Below are 18,394 nucleotides of genomic sequence, written 5' to 3' on the forward strand. Positions count from 1 at the left end.
TGGCCTTATGCGACGCGTTAAGGACTCAAGATAGACCTCTGACTTGGGTTTACTGGGAATCTTCAAAACATCTATAAATTTGGCTGTCATATGTCTTCACTTCACCACACTGAACCATATCTTCTAATAATCTTCCTCTTCTTCCCTTTGGCTTTCGCTACTGTGAAATTGGCTTCAACACAGCAATATATATAATGCGCAAATGACGATGAAGGTCAGAACTAGGCCGTACCCCTGCTCTTTCAAATTTCCTTCCGAGTCCGAATGAATATTATTGTTTCGATTCCCTCTGCATTGACTAATATAGCTGTTTGATGACTTATTTGCTGACAGAAAATAGTGTTGAAGGTGGAACTACACGGTGAAAGAACCAAGCAAAAGGTCATGAAAATAACCTCAGGCATTTCAGGTATATATATTCTCTGTCTCCTTTGCGCAAATCCTGAGTTTTCAGTCTTCTAAGTAAGAAACTCATGTTGGTTAGAGTTCTAAACTCAATTTCATTAGTATTTGGAGTAGCTAATTGGACAGAATACCGTATGGCTGTCATAGCAAAGGGAAAAAATTGATTGGTTTGATTTGGTTTTGTTTTGCAGGAGTTGAGTCAGTGAATGCGGAAATGAAGGACAAAAAGTTAACCATAACAGGAGATATTGACCCAGTTAAGGTGGTGGAAAAGCTAAGGAAGTTGTGTCATACAGAGATAGTATCTGTTGGAGCAGCCAAAGAGTCTGAGAATAAAGGAAATAAAAAGATAGAGAATATAGCTAAAATGATTGTGCCTCCTCCTTCGAGTTACAGCCATGTTTATTATTCTCCACCTTGTTATGTTGGAATTGTGGAAGAGTATCCCAATAGTGGCTGTGTCATCTGCTAAATTTTGAACTTATGTTTGCGTGGAAGAAAAAATTAAGATAAAAATAAGGAAGCATATGGTTGCGATGATAGATACATAGGGCTTTGTCTTTTTCATATGTGGAGAACAGAAGATCAAGATAGGAAAGTATATACTACCTCCAATCCTAAATATAAGATCCTGTTTGACTTTTATTTTGGTCTTAAATATAAGACTCCAATCCACTTTGTATCTCATATTTATATACTACCTCCGATCCTTAATATAAGACCCTATTTGACTTTTATTTTGGTCCTAAATATAATACCCCAATCCACTTTGTTTCTCATATTTATATATTTTTTTTCAAAGTAGCCTTTCTAAGAATGATAGTTCTAGTTAATACACTTGATTAACAAGGATATTTTAGGAAAGACAATACCTATTTAGGACAAATAACTAACTCAACTTACTTTCTTAATCTCCTCAAATTAGTCAACTAGCTCTTATAATTAGGACCGGAGGTAATATTTATCGAGATGTGGTGGGCTTTTATATTTTCCCCTCTTGGATTTGGATTGAAAGTGACGTGCTTGAAGGGATTTGTTTGTTATACAAAATTAGTCTAAAATATTGTTGTGATTGAAGATATTTTTGCAACCTTGATAAGTTTTTGGTTGTCTTCTTCATATTTAGTTTTCTTTTATTAGGAGATAAATTTATTAAAAATATAAAAAGAGTGCATAAGAAGCCGGCCCATCATATTTTAAAAATTTGAGCCAAGCCCAAAATTTGGTTGTCTTCTTTGAAGGGCCAAGGTCAATCGATAAAAATTTGCCACAAAGTTGTACTAATTTGGAAGGACTTCATAATAATTACGTGATCATTAATTATATTATATCTTCAAGGAAAACAAATAACCCTAACACCAAAAAAAATTGGGCACACACACACAGATATCAAATGATGGTGCCCCCAAATAAAAGTTTCAAAGATGTGCAAAATTTTGTCTTGCACGTAAGTTGTTGCCAAGAGGAAGCTCTAAGTTTCATGTGATACCGTGGTCTATTTCAGATTCTTTAGATAGAGATTTAAAAGGCTTGTCATCATGTTGAGACTTCTTGGATAGTTTGCTTAGAAGTTTATATACACACACACATTCATACATATTAATTATGAAATTACGAAATTATAATCAGAGTAGTATGTATGTTTTATGCTTACTGCTATTATCATGACCTCTAAGTAATTAAAAGCGTTTACTTATTCCAGAACATGTAATCGCTCTTCAATGTTTCGGAGCATATATTTTTCTAAGAAAATTAGGGCCTGTTTTTTTTTTTCTTTGTTTTTTGTTCTCAAAACAATTTTATAAAATTGTTTATGAGAACTATTTTTGAAAATAAAAACAAGAATTTGTTTGGATAATAATTTGAGAAAATCACGTTTGAAAGAAAAAACCATGAAAAACTACACTTGGTAAGTGATAGTTGTCACTGGTAATAATAAGCAGTGGATCATAGTAGGTGAGAAGAGAAGAAGATTTCTCAAAATTTTTCAAAACAAAAAATAAAAAACACAAAAGCAAAAAGAAGAAAATATGTAAAAGTTGTTTTGGCTTTTTAATTTTTAAAAACATGTTACTGTTTTTTGTTTTTTAAGACAATCAACTAAAAACAAATTATCAAACAAAGTTTTTTGTTTTTCTGTTTTTAAAAACAAAAAATTGTTTTCAAAACAAAAAACTAAACAAGCTCTTAATCATTTATTCCTAAAGTTATGTTTCAATCTGAATCTTTAAAGTAATTTGGTACAACTAAGCCTTTATAGTTTTAACTTGGTCCACATTGGTTCCTCTAATTTTAGTCATTTAAAACATTGGTCATTATATATATTTCAAAAAACAATTTTAGTCCTTGTAATTTTATTTTCTAAAATGTAGAGACCAACATTTTATTTGCAGTTTAGTTCAGATCATAAAGAGAACACTTTTAAAAGAAGGATCTATATCCTTTCTAAATCCTCCTTTCTTATGTTCCTCTCAAAATTTCATCTTCATCTTTAGATCAAAGTGAACTTAAATTGTTAAAATTTGACTTGCATAGTTGACAATGTGAACTACTATTAAAGTATTTTATAAATTAACTTTTTCTATATTTTTCCCATATTGTAGTTTTGAATTGTACAGATCAAATTTTAATACTTAAAATTTATTTATTTATTTTTATATATTTCTATGAAATACTAAATCAAAATCATTCATTTTTTACGTTAAACTGAAGATGAAATCCAGAAGAAAAAAAAGCGGGGTAGGAATTTTGAGAAAATCTAGATCTTTTAAAGAGGGATCCATATAGCTACTATCTAAAATCATGATTATCCCTCTATTATATATTTCTTTTTAATTTCATAACAATCGTATTCAGTGCGAAATTATATTTAAATCTCTTTTATTTCTATACCTTTTATTTTAAAAGAATCATATTTAAGAGGCCAGAGACGAAGTCATGCTGTCATGGTGTCCGAACACACCACGAAACATTCAAGTTATTCAGCGGAAGGCTCCGCATGAGAGAAGACAAAAGAGTGTGGGGTCCAGATTGACTTCTAGTTGACCAATGCTAGACACGTGGCAGTTGTTAACTTTTAGGCCTCTTCAAAAGTTGCCACATGAGAGATCAGGAACAAACCCAGAAGGGAGAAGATGGCCTTCGTGGAAAAGTCTTCTCCACTTTTTGCCGTGCACTTTTGAAAAAGCCAAAAGCCATTAACTAATACAAACAAAAGAAAAGAAACAATAATTCGAAATGCGATTTTTAATATAAAAATTAATTGATTTATTTGAATAGATGAAAAAAAATTTTAAAATAATTATTTATAATAAATAGATATTATCTTTCTTAAAATATTTTTACTAATCATAGGTACAACTATCATTTGATTAAACATTCAGCATGTATAATCACTGATAAAAATTATATAAATAAATATAAAAATAAATTGAAAAATTATATTTAGAATTAAATTAAAACTCAAACTACATCATTCGTGTGTCGCGTAGCTTTCTCTGAGATGATGACCCAAGTCACTTTAAGCGACGCGTCAAGGACTAGTCAAGGTAAACCTGTGGCCTGGGTTTACCAGGAGTCTTCAAAGCATGAATCTATAAATTTGACTACCGTATATCTTCACCTCACCGCACTGAACCATATCTTACTAAATTCTAATCTTCCTCTTCTCCACAACCTACCTTCCCTTTGTCTTTCTCGTCTGCTCTGAATTTAGCTTCAACACAGCAATATACGCAAATGACGATGAAGGTCAGAACCGGACCCCTAATCTTTCAAACTTCCTTCCAAGTCTTAATGAATATTATTTTTTTGATTCTCCTTGCATTGATTAAGATAGCAGCTTGATGATTTATTTAATCTGCTGACAGAAAATAGTGTTGAAGGTGGAACTACACGGTGAAAGAACCAGGCAAAAGGTCATGAAAACAACCTCAGGCATTTCAGGTATATACTCTATCTCCTTTAAGCAAATCCTGAGTTTTAAGTCTTACGAGTGAAAACAGAAAACATCACATTCCTTGGAGTTTTAATCTAAACCCAGTTTCGTTCGAAGATTAGCTCATCGAACAGAATATATACTATATGGTTGTTCTATGAAAGGGAAAGAATTGACAGGTTTGGTTTTGTTTTGCAGGAGTTGAGTCAGTGAACGTGGACATGAAGGACAAGAAATTAACTGTAACAGGAGACATCGACCCAGTTAAGGTGGTGGAAAAGCTAAGGAAGTTGTGTCATACAGAGATAGTATCTGTTGGAGCAGCCAAAGAGTCTGAGAAGAAAGAAGATAAAAAGATAGAGAATATAGCTAAAATGATAGTGCCTCCTCCTTCGAGCTACAGCCATGTTTATTATCCTCCACCTTATTATGTTGGAACTGTGGATGGGTATCCTAATAGTGGCTGTGTCATCTGCTAAATTTTGAACTTACGTTTGTGGGAAAGAAAAAATAAAGAGAAAAGATAAGGAAGCATGTGGTTGTGATGATAGATATTTAGGCCTGTGTCTTTTTCATATAAATAGAGAACAGAAGATGAAGATAAGAAAATATATATATTTATAGAGATGTGCTGGGCTTTTATTTTTACCTCTCTTGGATTTGGATTGAAATTTGAAAGTGACGTGCTTGAAGGGATTGGTTTGTTATACAAAGGTTGTCTTCTTCATATTTAGCTTTTTCATTTTTTTCATTAAAAGACAAAAAAAAAAGGGTACATAAAAGGCCAGCCCATCATATTTGAAAAATTTGAGCTTAAGCTCAAATTTTGATTGTCTTCTTCGAAGGGCCAATATCAGTCGATAAAAATTTGCCATAAAGATGTACTAATTTTGAAGGACTACGTAATAATTACGTGATCATTAATTATATTATATCTTCAAGGACCACAGATAACCCCAGCACTAAAAAAAATGGACACACACACACACATATATATCAAATGATAGTGCCCCCAAATAAAAGTTCTAAAGACGTGCAAAATGTTGTGTTGTACGATGTTGCCCAGAGGAGGCTCTAAGTTTCATTTGATCCCTTGGTTTATTTCAGATTGTTTAGATATAGATTTAAGGGCTTGTCATCATGTTGAGACTTCTTGGGTAGTTTGCTCTCTGCTTATTTCATCAAAAGTTGATACACACACATCCATATTAATTATGAAGTTACGAAATTATAATTAGAGTAATATGTATGTTTGCTATTGAAAATTATAGTTACAATGAGTGTATTCGTAAATTTTGCTCTTGGTGTGAAGTTTTGCTTCTCAATTTATTCACCTCTTATGAAGTTTAGAAGACATTAAATTACTTTAAATCTTGTAAAACTATATTAAAAGTTTTAAGATCATAAATATTTTTTAAAAATAAAAATTATTATTATTATTATGTTTAATGTAATTTATAATTGTGGAAACTAAGATTTTCAATTTACACTATATGAAAAATATTTCAATAACATATTGGTATCCACGTCCCATCCTATCCTATTTCTCAAGATGGAAATATGCCATACTAAGTCAGGATTTCACCAAACAGGCTTGAGCCTGTAATGAGAATCTAAAACTTGAGTATGAGCCTGCATGCTGATTTTTTCAGATTCAGGCTTAAGCATTCGAAAAGCCTAGCAAGCTTGAAGCATTTTTAAAAACCTAATTACAAAGTAGACTCGTAAAAGGACCTCATATTCTAAGCTTTGAAGGCTACAAATAGGCTTTAAGCCCACTAAAGCCTAGCAAATGTAGCTTAGAAGCCTACATATTTTAATATATATTAATAAAATAAATTTTAAAAGATTAATCAGACCAAACCTATGGGCTTTCAACTATATTACCAACGGGAAGTTAGAGTTAGTGGAAAGGGTTAGTCCCTCACAATATAGTGAACTAAGGTTCAAATTTCGGCTAGAAGAAGTGTCTATATTTAGTGTTTGACTCCTCGAATAGAATTATTTCCAATAAGAGAATATCTATAAGTAAAAAAACATGTTAATTTACTTCACTATGTGCAGACCTCAAACATCATAACCTACTGTGATATTTGATGCTTGGGGCCATTACCATGTCTTTTAAGTAACTAAAAGCGTGTTAATAATTATTCCTAAAATTTGATCAGATTGTAATCTCTCAACTAATTTGATGTAACTAAATTCTTATATTTTTTGCTCGTACTGTTCCTATAGTTTAGTCATTTACAACATTAATCCTTAAATTTTAAAAAATATTAATTATTATAATTTTATTTTCTAAAATGTAGGAATCAACATGTGGGTTTTAAATCTTAAATAGAACACCTTTAAAGAGGGACTCATATCCTCTCTAAATCCCCCTGTTTTCTTTTCCCTCTCAATCCCATTTTGACCCTTAAATCAAAATGAATAGTTTAAATTTAATATTTTATAAAAATATTATATAATATTACATAAAAATAAATCTAAATTGTTAAAACTTGACCTACACAGTACTCAAATGTAGACTATTATTGATATATCATATAAATTAAAAATGTATTTTTTTTTTCATATTGTAGTTCTGCACTGTGCAGTTCAAATATTAACCATTTATTTTTCTATTATTGATATATCATATAAATTAAAAATGTATTTTTTTTTCATATTGTAGTTCTGCACTGTGCAGTTCAAATATTAACCATTTATTTTTTAATCTAAAAATGACGATGAAATTGTGAGGGAAAAAAAAGTAGAGGAGGAATTTTGAGAGGATCTAGATCTTTTAGATAAGGCCTATCTGGCCACTACCTAAAATCATGATTATCTTTTTTTTTTTTTTACCATCAAAATCATAATTATCCTCTATTATACTTTTTTATTCATGACAATCGTGTTCAACATGAAATTATATATTTTTTATAATATGAAGTTATATATTAAACCCCTTTTATTTATATACCTTTTATTTTAAAAAAATTATATTTACGACGCCAAAGAAAAAGTCATGTTGGCGTCCAAATGCCCTGTGAAATACCTAATGATTATTTTACACAGATTAAGAAAAATCTTAAATTTCATTAACTCTCATTTAAAATTTAACAACTTTGTAACTTTATCTCTATTTAATATACATTATATCTCACGTAAACAAAGTCAACACAATAATAAATAAAAGATAAAATAATATATTCATATAGAAAAATTTTCTAAGTGCCATATAAATAGGACCACAAAAGTCTTCTCTTTCTACCTTATAAATAGAACTAGAAAGGTAAATCTGTTCCCAAGTTTTTATCCAGAAGATATAAATATTCGAAAGTTTTTTATGAACAAGTTTGTTTTAGAAATTTAAAATTACAATAATATTATTTTTTATTAAGGAACAAAAAACCAGACCAAACATTAAACCCCTTGAGATAGTGGTTTAAGGGTCAGCGGGTCAGACCGAGGTTCAACCGAAATCAAACCAGTCATATTAAAATAATATAGTTTAATTAAAAATAACAAAAATAACAACAATAATAATCACTAGTAACAAAATACAAGAAAATACAATAGTTTGACTGTAACAATAATAAAGTATAACAATATTGAGAATTTTGATTTTTATAATTCCTTAATAACTAAAATTAATTATTATTAATATCAAAATCATCATTAAAATTTATAATGACTGAAATATTAGGAGCTAAATGAGAAAAAAATAGTATCAATAACAATATAATTATCCAAACCGGTTTATTATTGGTTCACACTAGTTTTTACTGGTTTCACCAATTTACTCCCTGTTCGATATGTAGCTGGTTCAGTGATTGAACCAAACCAGACCATAGCTGGTTTATCGATTTTCCGGTTGAACTTGCTTGTTCGATCCATTTTTTGTTTATTTTTTTATGGTCAAAAGATTAACGTTAACCATTAAAATAATGGCGTGATCATTAATATTTTTAACGGTATAGGATAATATTATTTTTAAATTTTTGGAGTAAATTTATTTCCCAAAAAACTTTCAGATGCTCAATGTTTTAAGTAAAAGCTTTTATAATAAATTTACACTGTAACCTAATCATTTAACCTAAACATTAACAATGCAAACAAAGCAAAGAATCAATAATTCAAAAATGATGACCTCATTCATGTTTCGCGTCATCCCAAGCGACTCTAAGCGACGCGTCAAGATAGATTTCTGACTTGGTTTACTCGGAGTCTTCCATCCAAACATCTATAAATTAGGCTGCCATATATCTTCACTTCACCACACTGAACCATATCTTCTAATAATCTTCCTCTTTTTCACAAGCCTACCTTCCCTTTAGCTTTCACTACTCTGAAATTAGCTTCAACATGTCAACAAAAACGCAAACGACAATGAAGGTCAGAACTATATATGCCCTGCTCTTTCAAACGTCCTTGCTTCCAAGTCTGAATGAATATTATTGTTTCGATTCCCTTTGAATTGACTAATATGGTGGTTTGACGATTTATTTTCCTGCAGAAAGCAGTGTTGAAGGTGGAACTACACGGTGATAGAACCAAGCAAAAGGTCATGAAAACTACATCCGGCATATCAGGTATACTCTGTCTCCTTTAAGCAAATCCAGAGTTTTAAGTCTTCTAAGCGAAAATTCACGACGGTTAATCCCCGTGTTTAACCTTTTGTGTATGTATTAAAAAAAAAAAATCAAGCTTGTTGTTTAATTTTAACTGAGGTTGTTGACACATTGTTGAATTCGCAGCTGACTATGAATGCATATGGACATACTTATCCAGGTAAGCCACTGGGCTTCCTCTCTGTGTATAATTAAAAAGGAAAAAAGGCAGTAGCCTCGACTCCCTTTTCCTGATTCGGCCTCAATTCTGAAACCAAGAGGGGTTACTAACGGAAGACTATTTCAAAGTTGAATAAGGCTATTGCTCATTAGCACCTGGCCATTATTTTGCTGATTTTTCTCTCAAACCAATAAAGCCTTGGAAGAAGAACTAACACGCCTATTTATTTGTTAATTCACTTACATTTCTTGTTAATGTCTTTGTGTTTCTTGTGAATCCCCTTATTTTTGTTGTTAATTCACTTACATTTTTCATTAGTGTCCTTATATTTCTTGTAATATCCCTTGTTTTTGTTGTTAATCCATTTATGTTTCCTTAAATTGATAATTTAATAGCAAAATTACACCATCAAACATTTTACAATGGTGAATGTACATTAAAAAAAATATATTTCAGGATGTTAGACGGGTCACAAAATATTTTAAGATACTAAACGTATCTAACAAAGTATTTAGAGGCTGTTTGGCTCATTGAATCATAGGTAATGGAATGTAATGCAAAGATGATTACAATAAATTTGTTTGGCTCATCTTGAGAATGTTTTAAAAAAATAATTTTTATATTAAATTTAATAACCATAAAAAAGAAAAAGACTAAAATATCCCCATCTTCTTTCTTATTGTCTCCTTCTAACTCGATGCCTTCTTCCTCCTCCTCTTTCCACACCAGTCACCATAACAAATTTTTAGAAACATCCGAGGTTTCGAGACAAAAAATGGAATTGTAAAATCATTGGTTGAAGGAGGTATCAAATTTGTAAAGATGAACAAGAATTCAGACTAACAAAGATAAACAAGGGTCTAGATCTACAAAAAGTGGAACCATGGAGGTGAAGGAGGTAAGGGGCAGTTTGATCAGCTGCTGAGTAGAAATTGTATAATCATTCGAATTTATTTCAGAGAAAGACTAGTGTTATTTTTCTGAAAATTCAAAGTGCACCGTGTCGTTTTGGTGGTCAAGGATTTTTTCCCAGCACCATTAAAATGGAGCTCGATGGCGGACATAGAGAGGAAGAAGGGTTAATGGTTTTTGATTTCACTATAGGGGTAATAGTGTAATTTTCTCATGTTGTAATCCCCATTTATAGGGTATAACTATGTAATCTGAATGCAGTTATTTAAGGAAACTTAAATAGAGATTACGAAATGTAATCTTATTTACTTTACATAGGTCCAACCAAATATTTGACTATTAGGAAATTTTAATCTCCTGTACTCATGGAGCTTTCAAAGCGTTATATTGAATTATCGAGTGCGGCCAGAACCGCTGAAGGGTCATTTCCACGCACGAATGCTCCCCGAAACAGATGGCTAGGGATAGACGCAGAGAAGCGTACTGGGTCCGCATTGACTAGTTGACTCGTTTATCACCTGGCCGCTTTCCAAAAAATTATGAAACCCACCTATAATTTTAATTTCACACGATATTTCAATTTAATCTTTCAGTTTTATAAAATATTTTTTAGTCTTCTAACCCAAATACCATTTTCCTTAACTGATAATTTTTTTTATAACACTCATTATTATTTAAAAAATTCAACTTAGTATATTAATATTTTGTTCATATTTAAAATTTGGATGTTAACATGTAATTTAACAGCAACATAGTTAAAGCACTGAAAAGACACGTTATAAAAATATAACCCAAATAGTCCTCTCTTTCTCTCTGTTTTTTCTTCTCTCTTGTTTCTTTTTTTTTTTTTTTTTTCAACCTCCTCTCGTCTCCGTCCTGATTTCTATTTATGGAGAGCTTAGGCCTAGGGTTTCTACGAAATAAGATAGTTTAAAAGATAAAATTACTTGAATTTTGAAAGAGATATTATTTATCTAAGATATCTTAGAATAACTCTTGGATATTAATGTCATTATTTCTTTAATTTATAGGGAAATATTATGAGATAACCCATTGGTACGTTTATTTTTATTATGTTCCTTACTATTTCAATCTCTTTTGAATTTTCTAGAGAATAATCCCAAAACATTAATTAATATATAGAGATTTGATTATTCCCCATACATGGAAAATAATCATAAAAGATAATCCCTTAAAATTTAACTTAAAACCATGGTTTAAAACTCGGACCAGACCAGACCGGCCGGTTCAGACTGGAAACCGGAGAACTGGCCTCTTGTCCAGTCCAGTTCATTGTCTAAACCGGACTGTTCCAAACCAGTGTGAAACCGGTCAAACCGGTATGAACCGGTTATGAATCGGATAACTTGTTGGGTTGAGCAGGTAACCCGAGTCACTTTTAAATGGCCAGAAAGATGCTAAAACTCTGAAAATAAAGAAAGTTCATAGGTTAAAAAAAAGGAAGAAATGAGAAGAAGAAGAGAAGAAAAATACAGTAGACGAGAGAAAAAAGAAATAAAGCATGTGTAGCCAGCATTTGAGAGAGCCAATGGAGGTGAGAGCCGTTATCGACAGTGACAGCGGTGCTGGAGGCAAGGAAAGTCAGCTATTGGGACCAATATTTGGGTGAGAATGACTGGCAGAGACAAAGATGAAGGAGTTCACAGATCACAAGAACTTGAGAGAGAAGAGGGAGGTAATAGAGGTGAAGGTGATAACATTCAGTGAGATTTGAGTGTGTTGGGACGAGATTTCAAAATCTGATTTTGCTCCCCCCCCCCCAAAAGAGCGTGCTTAACCGGGCAGCATGGAGGGAGGAAGAAGAAAAGAAGGACATTGAGAATCTCTAAACAACAATAGCATTAATTATACAGCAGCCTATGACATTAGCCTTCCAGTACCATTTCGTCCTTTCTTTTCATTTTTTGAAATTGTGGATGTGACTTCCTTTATATATATAATTATGCGTATGACACATTTTTATTACCTTATTACTTTATGTTGATTATATATAAACATATATATAAGATTATATATATGATAACATATACTTTATATGTGTTTTTTAATATGATATTACAAATATCATTTTTATTAAAATATTTTTTATAATCAAATATAAATATTTTTATATATTTTATTTATATTATATATTTTATTTAATTCAAGTTTGACTCTGGTTCAACTCCGGTCTGACCCACTAACCCTTGACCCACTGTATTGACCGGTTCAATAACCGGTCCGGTTTTTAATACCTTGCTTAAAACTCCAAGTATCACAGGATAATTCATAAGGATAACCACTTTTTTTTTTATTAATTTGTTTTTTGTTTTTGATTTTTTATACTTTTTTATTTATTTTATTTGAATTCACATCCCAATAAAATTCTGTGTACTCCTTATATGTGTGGATATTGTATAGCTTTCAACTTGTATGATTTATACATACTGAGCAAGATGTCATGATGGCGAAGATGATAATATTAGGGATGGAATTAAGTTATAGCTTATGGGGACAATTATCCCCACAAAGTGGGGGGGGACATAGTGATCCTAATTATTTCATATTTTCCTCAGAAAATTTCAATTTCTCTCAAAAGAAAAAATTTATTTGCTTCCTTAAAAAGTTTCACGTAACCCCCAAAAAATTTGTTTCAATAAAATCTTATTATATGTCATAATCTTCGATAACAATAGTTTGATGATGGAGAGATAATAATTTAGAAAATACTTCTTTTAATTTTTTTATTATACAAATGAGATAAATAAATCTATATAATTAAAAAAAAAAAACATTATTTTGATAACTACCGGAAAATTATTTATGTTAAGACGGTTTTATATGTTATATGTCATTTTAATTTTATGTTTTATTCACTATTCTTTAATACTTCTTCCAGTCTTATTTATAAGCTTCAAATTTAGGAACCGATATGGTCTATTTTATAAGTTTCAATTTGGCTTTGTCTTAATATTTAATGTATTTTTTTAATGTTATTCTTAATTATTTCTTTCTTATCACATTTTTCTACACATTCTCTTTCACTCTTTTCACATTTATTATAATGGCATATTTAGAAATAAAAGTGTATTTCTAACATATTTATTATTTTTAACTAATTTTAACCAATTATTTATTATCCGTAAATTGGTTATTTAAAGCTTGTAACAAGGATCAGAGGGAGTATTTAATTTTAACAATTTTTTTGCCTCTAGTGGAATTCAATAGATGTTTTAAACTATATTTCTTAAAAGAACAATACTTAATATTTATAATGAGTAAAAATTTTGAGCAACCCCCAAATTTTCCGGTGTCCGTCACCGGATGATATCACATCGCATGCTCAGTTAATGATGATTTCCGTAATGACTAATATGTATGTGTGTCGACATGTATAATCCATTTTTTTTTGGCCAAAGTCGACATGTACAATCAATCTATTCATTTTGTTTTTTTTTTTACCCTGAATTTATTCATTTTGTTGAAATCCGTGGAATTTTAAAAATTAGAAATCTTAAAAAGTTAAAAGAATATTATATCACTTCTTTTAATATAAAGACAAGAAGAAAGGTTGAAAAAAAATTTAATCTAAGAAACAAATTAACTGCAAATCAACAAGTTACAATACGTTGGTTGAGATAGTAGGCATTCTCATACCCATAAGAAAGAAAACAAAAATTTAAATCTCGAAAAACATACTTGTAGGAATGACTTTTTTTGTTTGTTTGTGCATAGGTAATCCTATTCGAGGTACTGTCAGAGTGTTAGGTACTAAATGTGGATATCTCTCTCGGTGGGAATTCGAATATTAGTTTGTCACTTTGTGAGAGACTAGTCTCTTTCGTTGGACCTAACCCCCATTGGTTGTTGAGAGAACTTGTTGGGAGAGTTTTGACTTTTACGTTCTTGACCTGAAAGAGATTAGTCTCAGGTTTAAGATAACTAGAGGATACTCTAAATTATATAAAAAAAGAAGAAGAAAAGAAATACTAACTACAAAGTAAGCAGAGTTATCCTATACCAGTCTTTTAAAAGCTAGCCCGGCAGTATATATGCATGAAGTTCATGGTAAATAGCTAAATCCTTGCTCATATAATGAGGCATTCCTTGCAAGAAGATTGGCACACAACGATGCTTCTTCTCCATTTGAATGGGACATCTCAAGATCCCAATTGGAGTATATGAGTTCTCACCTCATAAATCCAAGTTCTTTTTTTTTCCCTAGCTTCAAACTACGAGAACTATCAATAGTCAGGGAAAAAAAGAACATATACATTGAAGAATATCCATTAGACGCAAGAAGCAACAACTAACCGAACTAGAAGGCAGCGGAACTCAACCAAAAAAACTAGAGACAAGCAAAAGAAAGAGCAAAATATCAGTCTGAAAATGAAACCAAGAATTAGAGAGCTAAGAGTCTCAGCCAATCTTAAATCATCAACCAAAATTTTCGCCGCATAAGAAGGGGGATTTGATACCCAATCTTTTGAGCTATTCTCCTTCAGAGGGACCCAGTTTCCCTACTAAGCATTATGATGAGCACCAAGTGCTCATCACCCAAACACAGTTTTACTAAAGAATGGAGAAATCTTGGCCATTGGTTGTATGATAATCCTAACCGTCCAATTCTAAAATATCCTTGCTGTGCTGTGGGAAGACTCCAACAGATGAGGCTAGACTCCGCTTCTCTTCTCGGCATCCCTATGAGCCTCATCGACGGTGGCTGTCCTTGGATGGCGCATGGGGGCATTAAACTCTACGACGCTCAACAAATGGAGGTTGAAGATGACACATGGTTCAGCGGCGTATGGCAAGAGATTCAATTCAATGATGCTTGGAAGGATTGCACAGATTTGATTTGATGCTGTAGGGATTCATGAACCAAGGTAGGATTTGAAGAAGAGAAGACTCAAAGCCATTGCAAAAATTGAAAATCATGGTTCAGATGCTAATTTTCATTGATTTCTTGTAGAAAAATGGCACCACTCTGGTTCAAATGCAAACCAAAAAAATCCGCATAAAGCGGCGTTGATTCTAGATTTGATCTCTATTGGAAGTATTAAGTTTTGTAAGTAGCAGTTTTTTGTCATTCTGAAGAGGGTAACTTGTGAATGGAGAATGAAAGTTCAAGTTAGTAGAGAAAAAATGTGAAAGAAAAATTTGGAACTTGTTCTGTTGAATCGTATCTCCCTAAATTTGGTTCCTGCATTTTATTTGTCACAAATTAAATCTTTTTATTATATGTATGTTATGTGATGAAAAGAATAGGAATGTCTCATAGATGTTAATGGTAAAACGGAGCTTAGTTTGTAGAAGATAATCTCATGGACCCTGGAGGCTGATATATTAAGCTAGACAAATAAAGTTGATTTTGATAAAATAAAAATGATGACCCCGATGCTTTGGCTCTGTTTTTCCATGCATTTGCTGGCCACTAATTCAAATTTCCAATAAATCCATATTATGTGCTCAAATGTTCAAATTAGAAGGTTGATGTATTTAAAGGAACATTTACCTGAATTATAGTTTCAAATGCTCGCTTCTCACCTCTCTTGAATCCTTAGATAATGCATATACATTCACGTTTACCAAAAAGCCATATTCTTGTTTATTATTTACTTCTTTGAACTCCCTTCCTATCTAGAGTTTAGGTTCATCTTTCATTAGCTGGTTCCTATATGCAATAAAACATTGTGATTTTAAAAATATTATCTTGCAATATATATATATATATAAGCCTAAACAAGAATTCCCTTTCCTTTTCTTTTTTTTAACTAATTACACATATTTCAATAAAATATGGTTATTCTTCAAATATTAATTCCAATACATATATAACTATTAAACAAATATTATATATGTAATTAAAGAAACAACTAGAAAGTATAGACAGATTCAAAACCAACCTATGATTAGAACGTCAAGCTCCTCCTTCAATCCGAAACTTTTCTTTGCGTTGAAAGAATAGAAACTTTCAAAAATTCTTGTAGTGCTTTCAGTTCGGGCACCTTCAATCTAAAAGCTTTTTTTTTTATTTGATGTTTTCTCCCAACCTTCAATCGCAGAAACTCTTTTTCCTGTAAAAGTTGACACCAAGCGTGTTAGAGACTCTTCAATTAGGTTAATGTTGAGACAATAATTTTATTTACTTAATTAAATTATCTTTGAGATTTCATTCTCGATATATGATTTTTTTTTCTAATCATAATTTCCTAATGAAAATAAAAAGAAATATTTTTGCCATCAATGATTCGTGATTTTGTATCTAGTCAGGGATCAAAATTTTTGAAAAACTACAACTGAATAAATAAAACAATGGAGCCTTGCCTTCTATTAATTAAAACGCTGCGTTTGGGTGATGAGCACTTGGTGCTCATCACATTGCTTGGCAGGGAAACTGGGTCCCCTTCAGAGCTGCACATGCACACTAGTTAGCAGCTGCATTGCAATTTCTTGGAATCCACTTAAATATGCATAATTTAAGAGCTTTGGCAAGATGAAGAAATTCCTCCCCCACAATCAAGCGCTTCCCTTCGAAGCAAGAAATTTAGGAGCATTCTCTCTAAATAAATTACTTCTTGTCGACGCAAAAGAGGCTACTCATTGTTGCACACTTTTGCTGGAGAAAACTAAACCCTAGCAGAGCGTTTCCTCATAAATCTAAGTTCTTAATGAATGTGGTAAGTCACTTTTTCACATATGCGCCAACACTATAATCAAACTTCGTGTGCAAATTAAAACTACCCATAAACTTTCCTAATCAGAGCAAAAATGCCACCACCGTTAATGGATACAAACATACGTAACTTTTTTCTTTGTTTGTGGGTCGCATCAAGTGCTTAGGTGTCAACTAGAGCTCTAATATTCTCTCCCCCCCCCCCCCCGCCCCCAAAAAAAACCATAATTGCAAGAAAAATGACCACAAGCTGAGGAGGAAGAAGAAATCGAATAACTGAGATTGAGGAAGGAAAATTGACCACGCTAAGGCAAAGATGAAATCAGATTGAGGAAGAAGAAGGAAAAGAAAAGTACAAACTGAGAAGCAGGGAACATTTTTGGGTCTCATCGCTTTTGTCCAAACCCCTCTCATTCATCAAGGACATAGCAGATCTGAAAAAGTCAAGCTACTCGATCACTATCGTCTTCTCAACTATCTATCATCTTCCTCCCAACTCTCATTCAATCAAAATGCAAACTACGAGAACAAATTTAAAACAATCCATAAGAACAATCATAATAATAAAATGAACAGATTTAGAAACCATCTAATAAAATCATAAACGAAAAAGGGACTCAGAAACTCAGAGCAATAAGTTTCATTCAAAAAACAAATCACACAAGCAAAACTTGAGATTGAAGGAGAGTGTCCATCGTAAGAAGTTTGCCTCTTCTTCGACAACCAGGGGAGTGCATATATGGACCGTGTTGAAGAAGGAAGCAATGGCTAAAGGAGATCAAAGGTGGGCGTTGATGTTGTTGAGAACGGCGCAGGCGAAGGGAACTGCGAAGTGGACCTGTACATGGTTGGAATCTTGGGGGTGACAACAGGCACGGCTGTGATGGATTTCTAGAAAGATAGAGAGAAAGCAAGTTGGAGATAACAACTATGGGTTTGGGACAAAGTGAAAGTGTTGTTGTTGTAGATGATAGAAAAATAGTTGCAGTAAATGGTGGGAGAGACAGTGGAAGTTGGTAGAGGGCGGGGGAAGAGAGAGAGCATGAGGAGTTTTTTTTTTTTTTTTAAGTAATAAATTAAAACGATAAGAGAGGGAAAGAGCATGACAATTAGGAAAAAATTAATGAGTTGGTGCATTGCAATTGGATAGTGTATGGATGACATGGTAGCTAAGAACACTTGGCAATAGCATGGCACCCAGCAAACCAAAAAGTAACTTCCTTTTGCATCAGTTAACCAGGTGGCATTTTTACTCAGTTTAGAAAAATTCATGGGTAGTTTTGCACTCTACGTTTAATTATAGTGTCAGGTGTATGTTTGACAAAAATTTATGGGTATACCTTAACTTTTTTATAAAAAGACTAAGGTAGTATTTTTGGAAAGTCCTCCAACAACGATGCGTCTCCATTTGTTGTGATCTATCAACATGAACAAGAATATGGTAAGAAGAGAAATTATAAAGTATTTGTTTTCATTTAATGTAGCTGATATAGGTTATATGACGGTTTGTAATATTTGAGCTCTCTTTTTTAATATATCATTTTATCATAGTACTACCTCTCGTCCTAAATATAAGAACTAGTTGACTAATTTAAATAGATTAAAGAAATAAATTAAGTTAATAATTTGTAATAAATAAGTATTGTCTTTCTTAAAATATCCTTACAAATCAAACGAATAAGTTAGAACTA

The 18,394-nt window shown here is 31.9% G+C and overlaps 2 protein-coding genes across 2 annotated transcripts; both read left to right on the plus strand.

Annotated features, from left to right (window-relative positions):
* The first annotated feature begins 201 nt into the window (after positions 1 to 201).
* LOC114756627 (heavy metal-associated isoprenylated plant protein 12-like) lies at positions 202 to 995 on the plus strand. The gene is made up of 3 exons (XM_028945570.1): positions 202 to 214; positions 334 to 409; positions 597 to 995. Exons 1-3 carry the CDS (start codon positions 203 to 205, stop codon positions 875 to 877), a joined length of 369 nt encoding a protein of 122 aa, XP_028801403.1. The 5' UTR covers position 202; the 3' UTR covers positions 878 to 995.
* A 3,044-nt stretch (positions 996 to 4,039) lies between these two features.
* On the plus strand, positions 4,040 to 5,051 carry LOC114756626 (heavy metal-associated isoprenylated plant protein 12). Its single transcript, XM_028945569.1, has 3 exons — positions 4,040 to 4,155; positions 4,275 to 4,350; positions 4,541 to 5,051. Exons 1-3 carry the CDS (start codon positions 4,144 to 4,146, stop codon positions 4,819 to 4,821), a joined length of 369 nt encoding a protein of 122 aa, XP_028801402.1. The 5' UTR covers positions 4,040 to 4,143; the 3' UTR covers positions 4,822 to 5,051.
* Positions 5,052 to 18,394: the final 13,343 nt, after the last annotated feature.

Source organism: Neltuma alba, unplaced genomic scaffold, assembly GCF_004799145.2.
Source record: "Neltuma alba isolate B1F8T4 unplaced genomic scaffold, ASM479914v2 tig00010443_pilon, whole genome shotgun sequence".
Classification (NCBI taxonomy): domain Eukaryota; kingdom Viridiplantae; phylum Streptophyta; class Magnoliopsida; order Fabales; family Fabaceae; genus Neltuma; species Neltuma alba.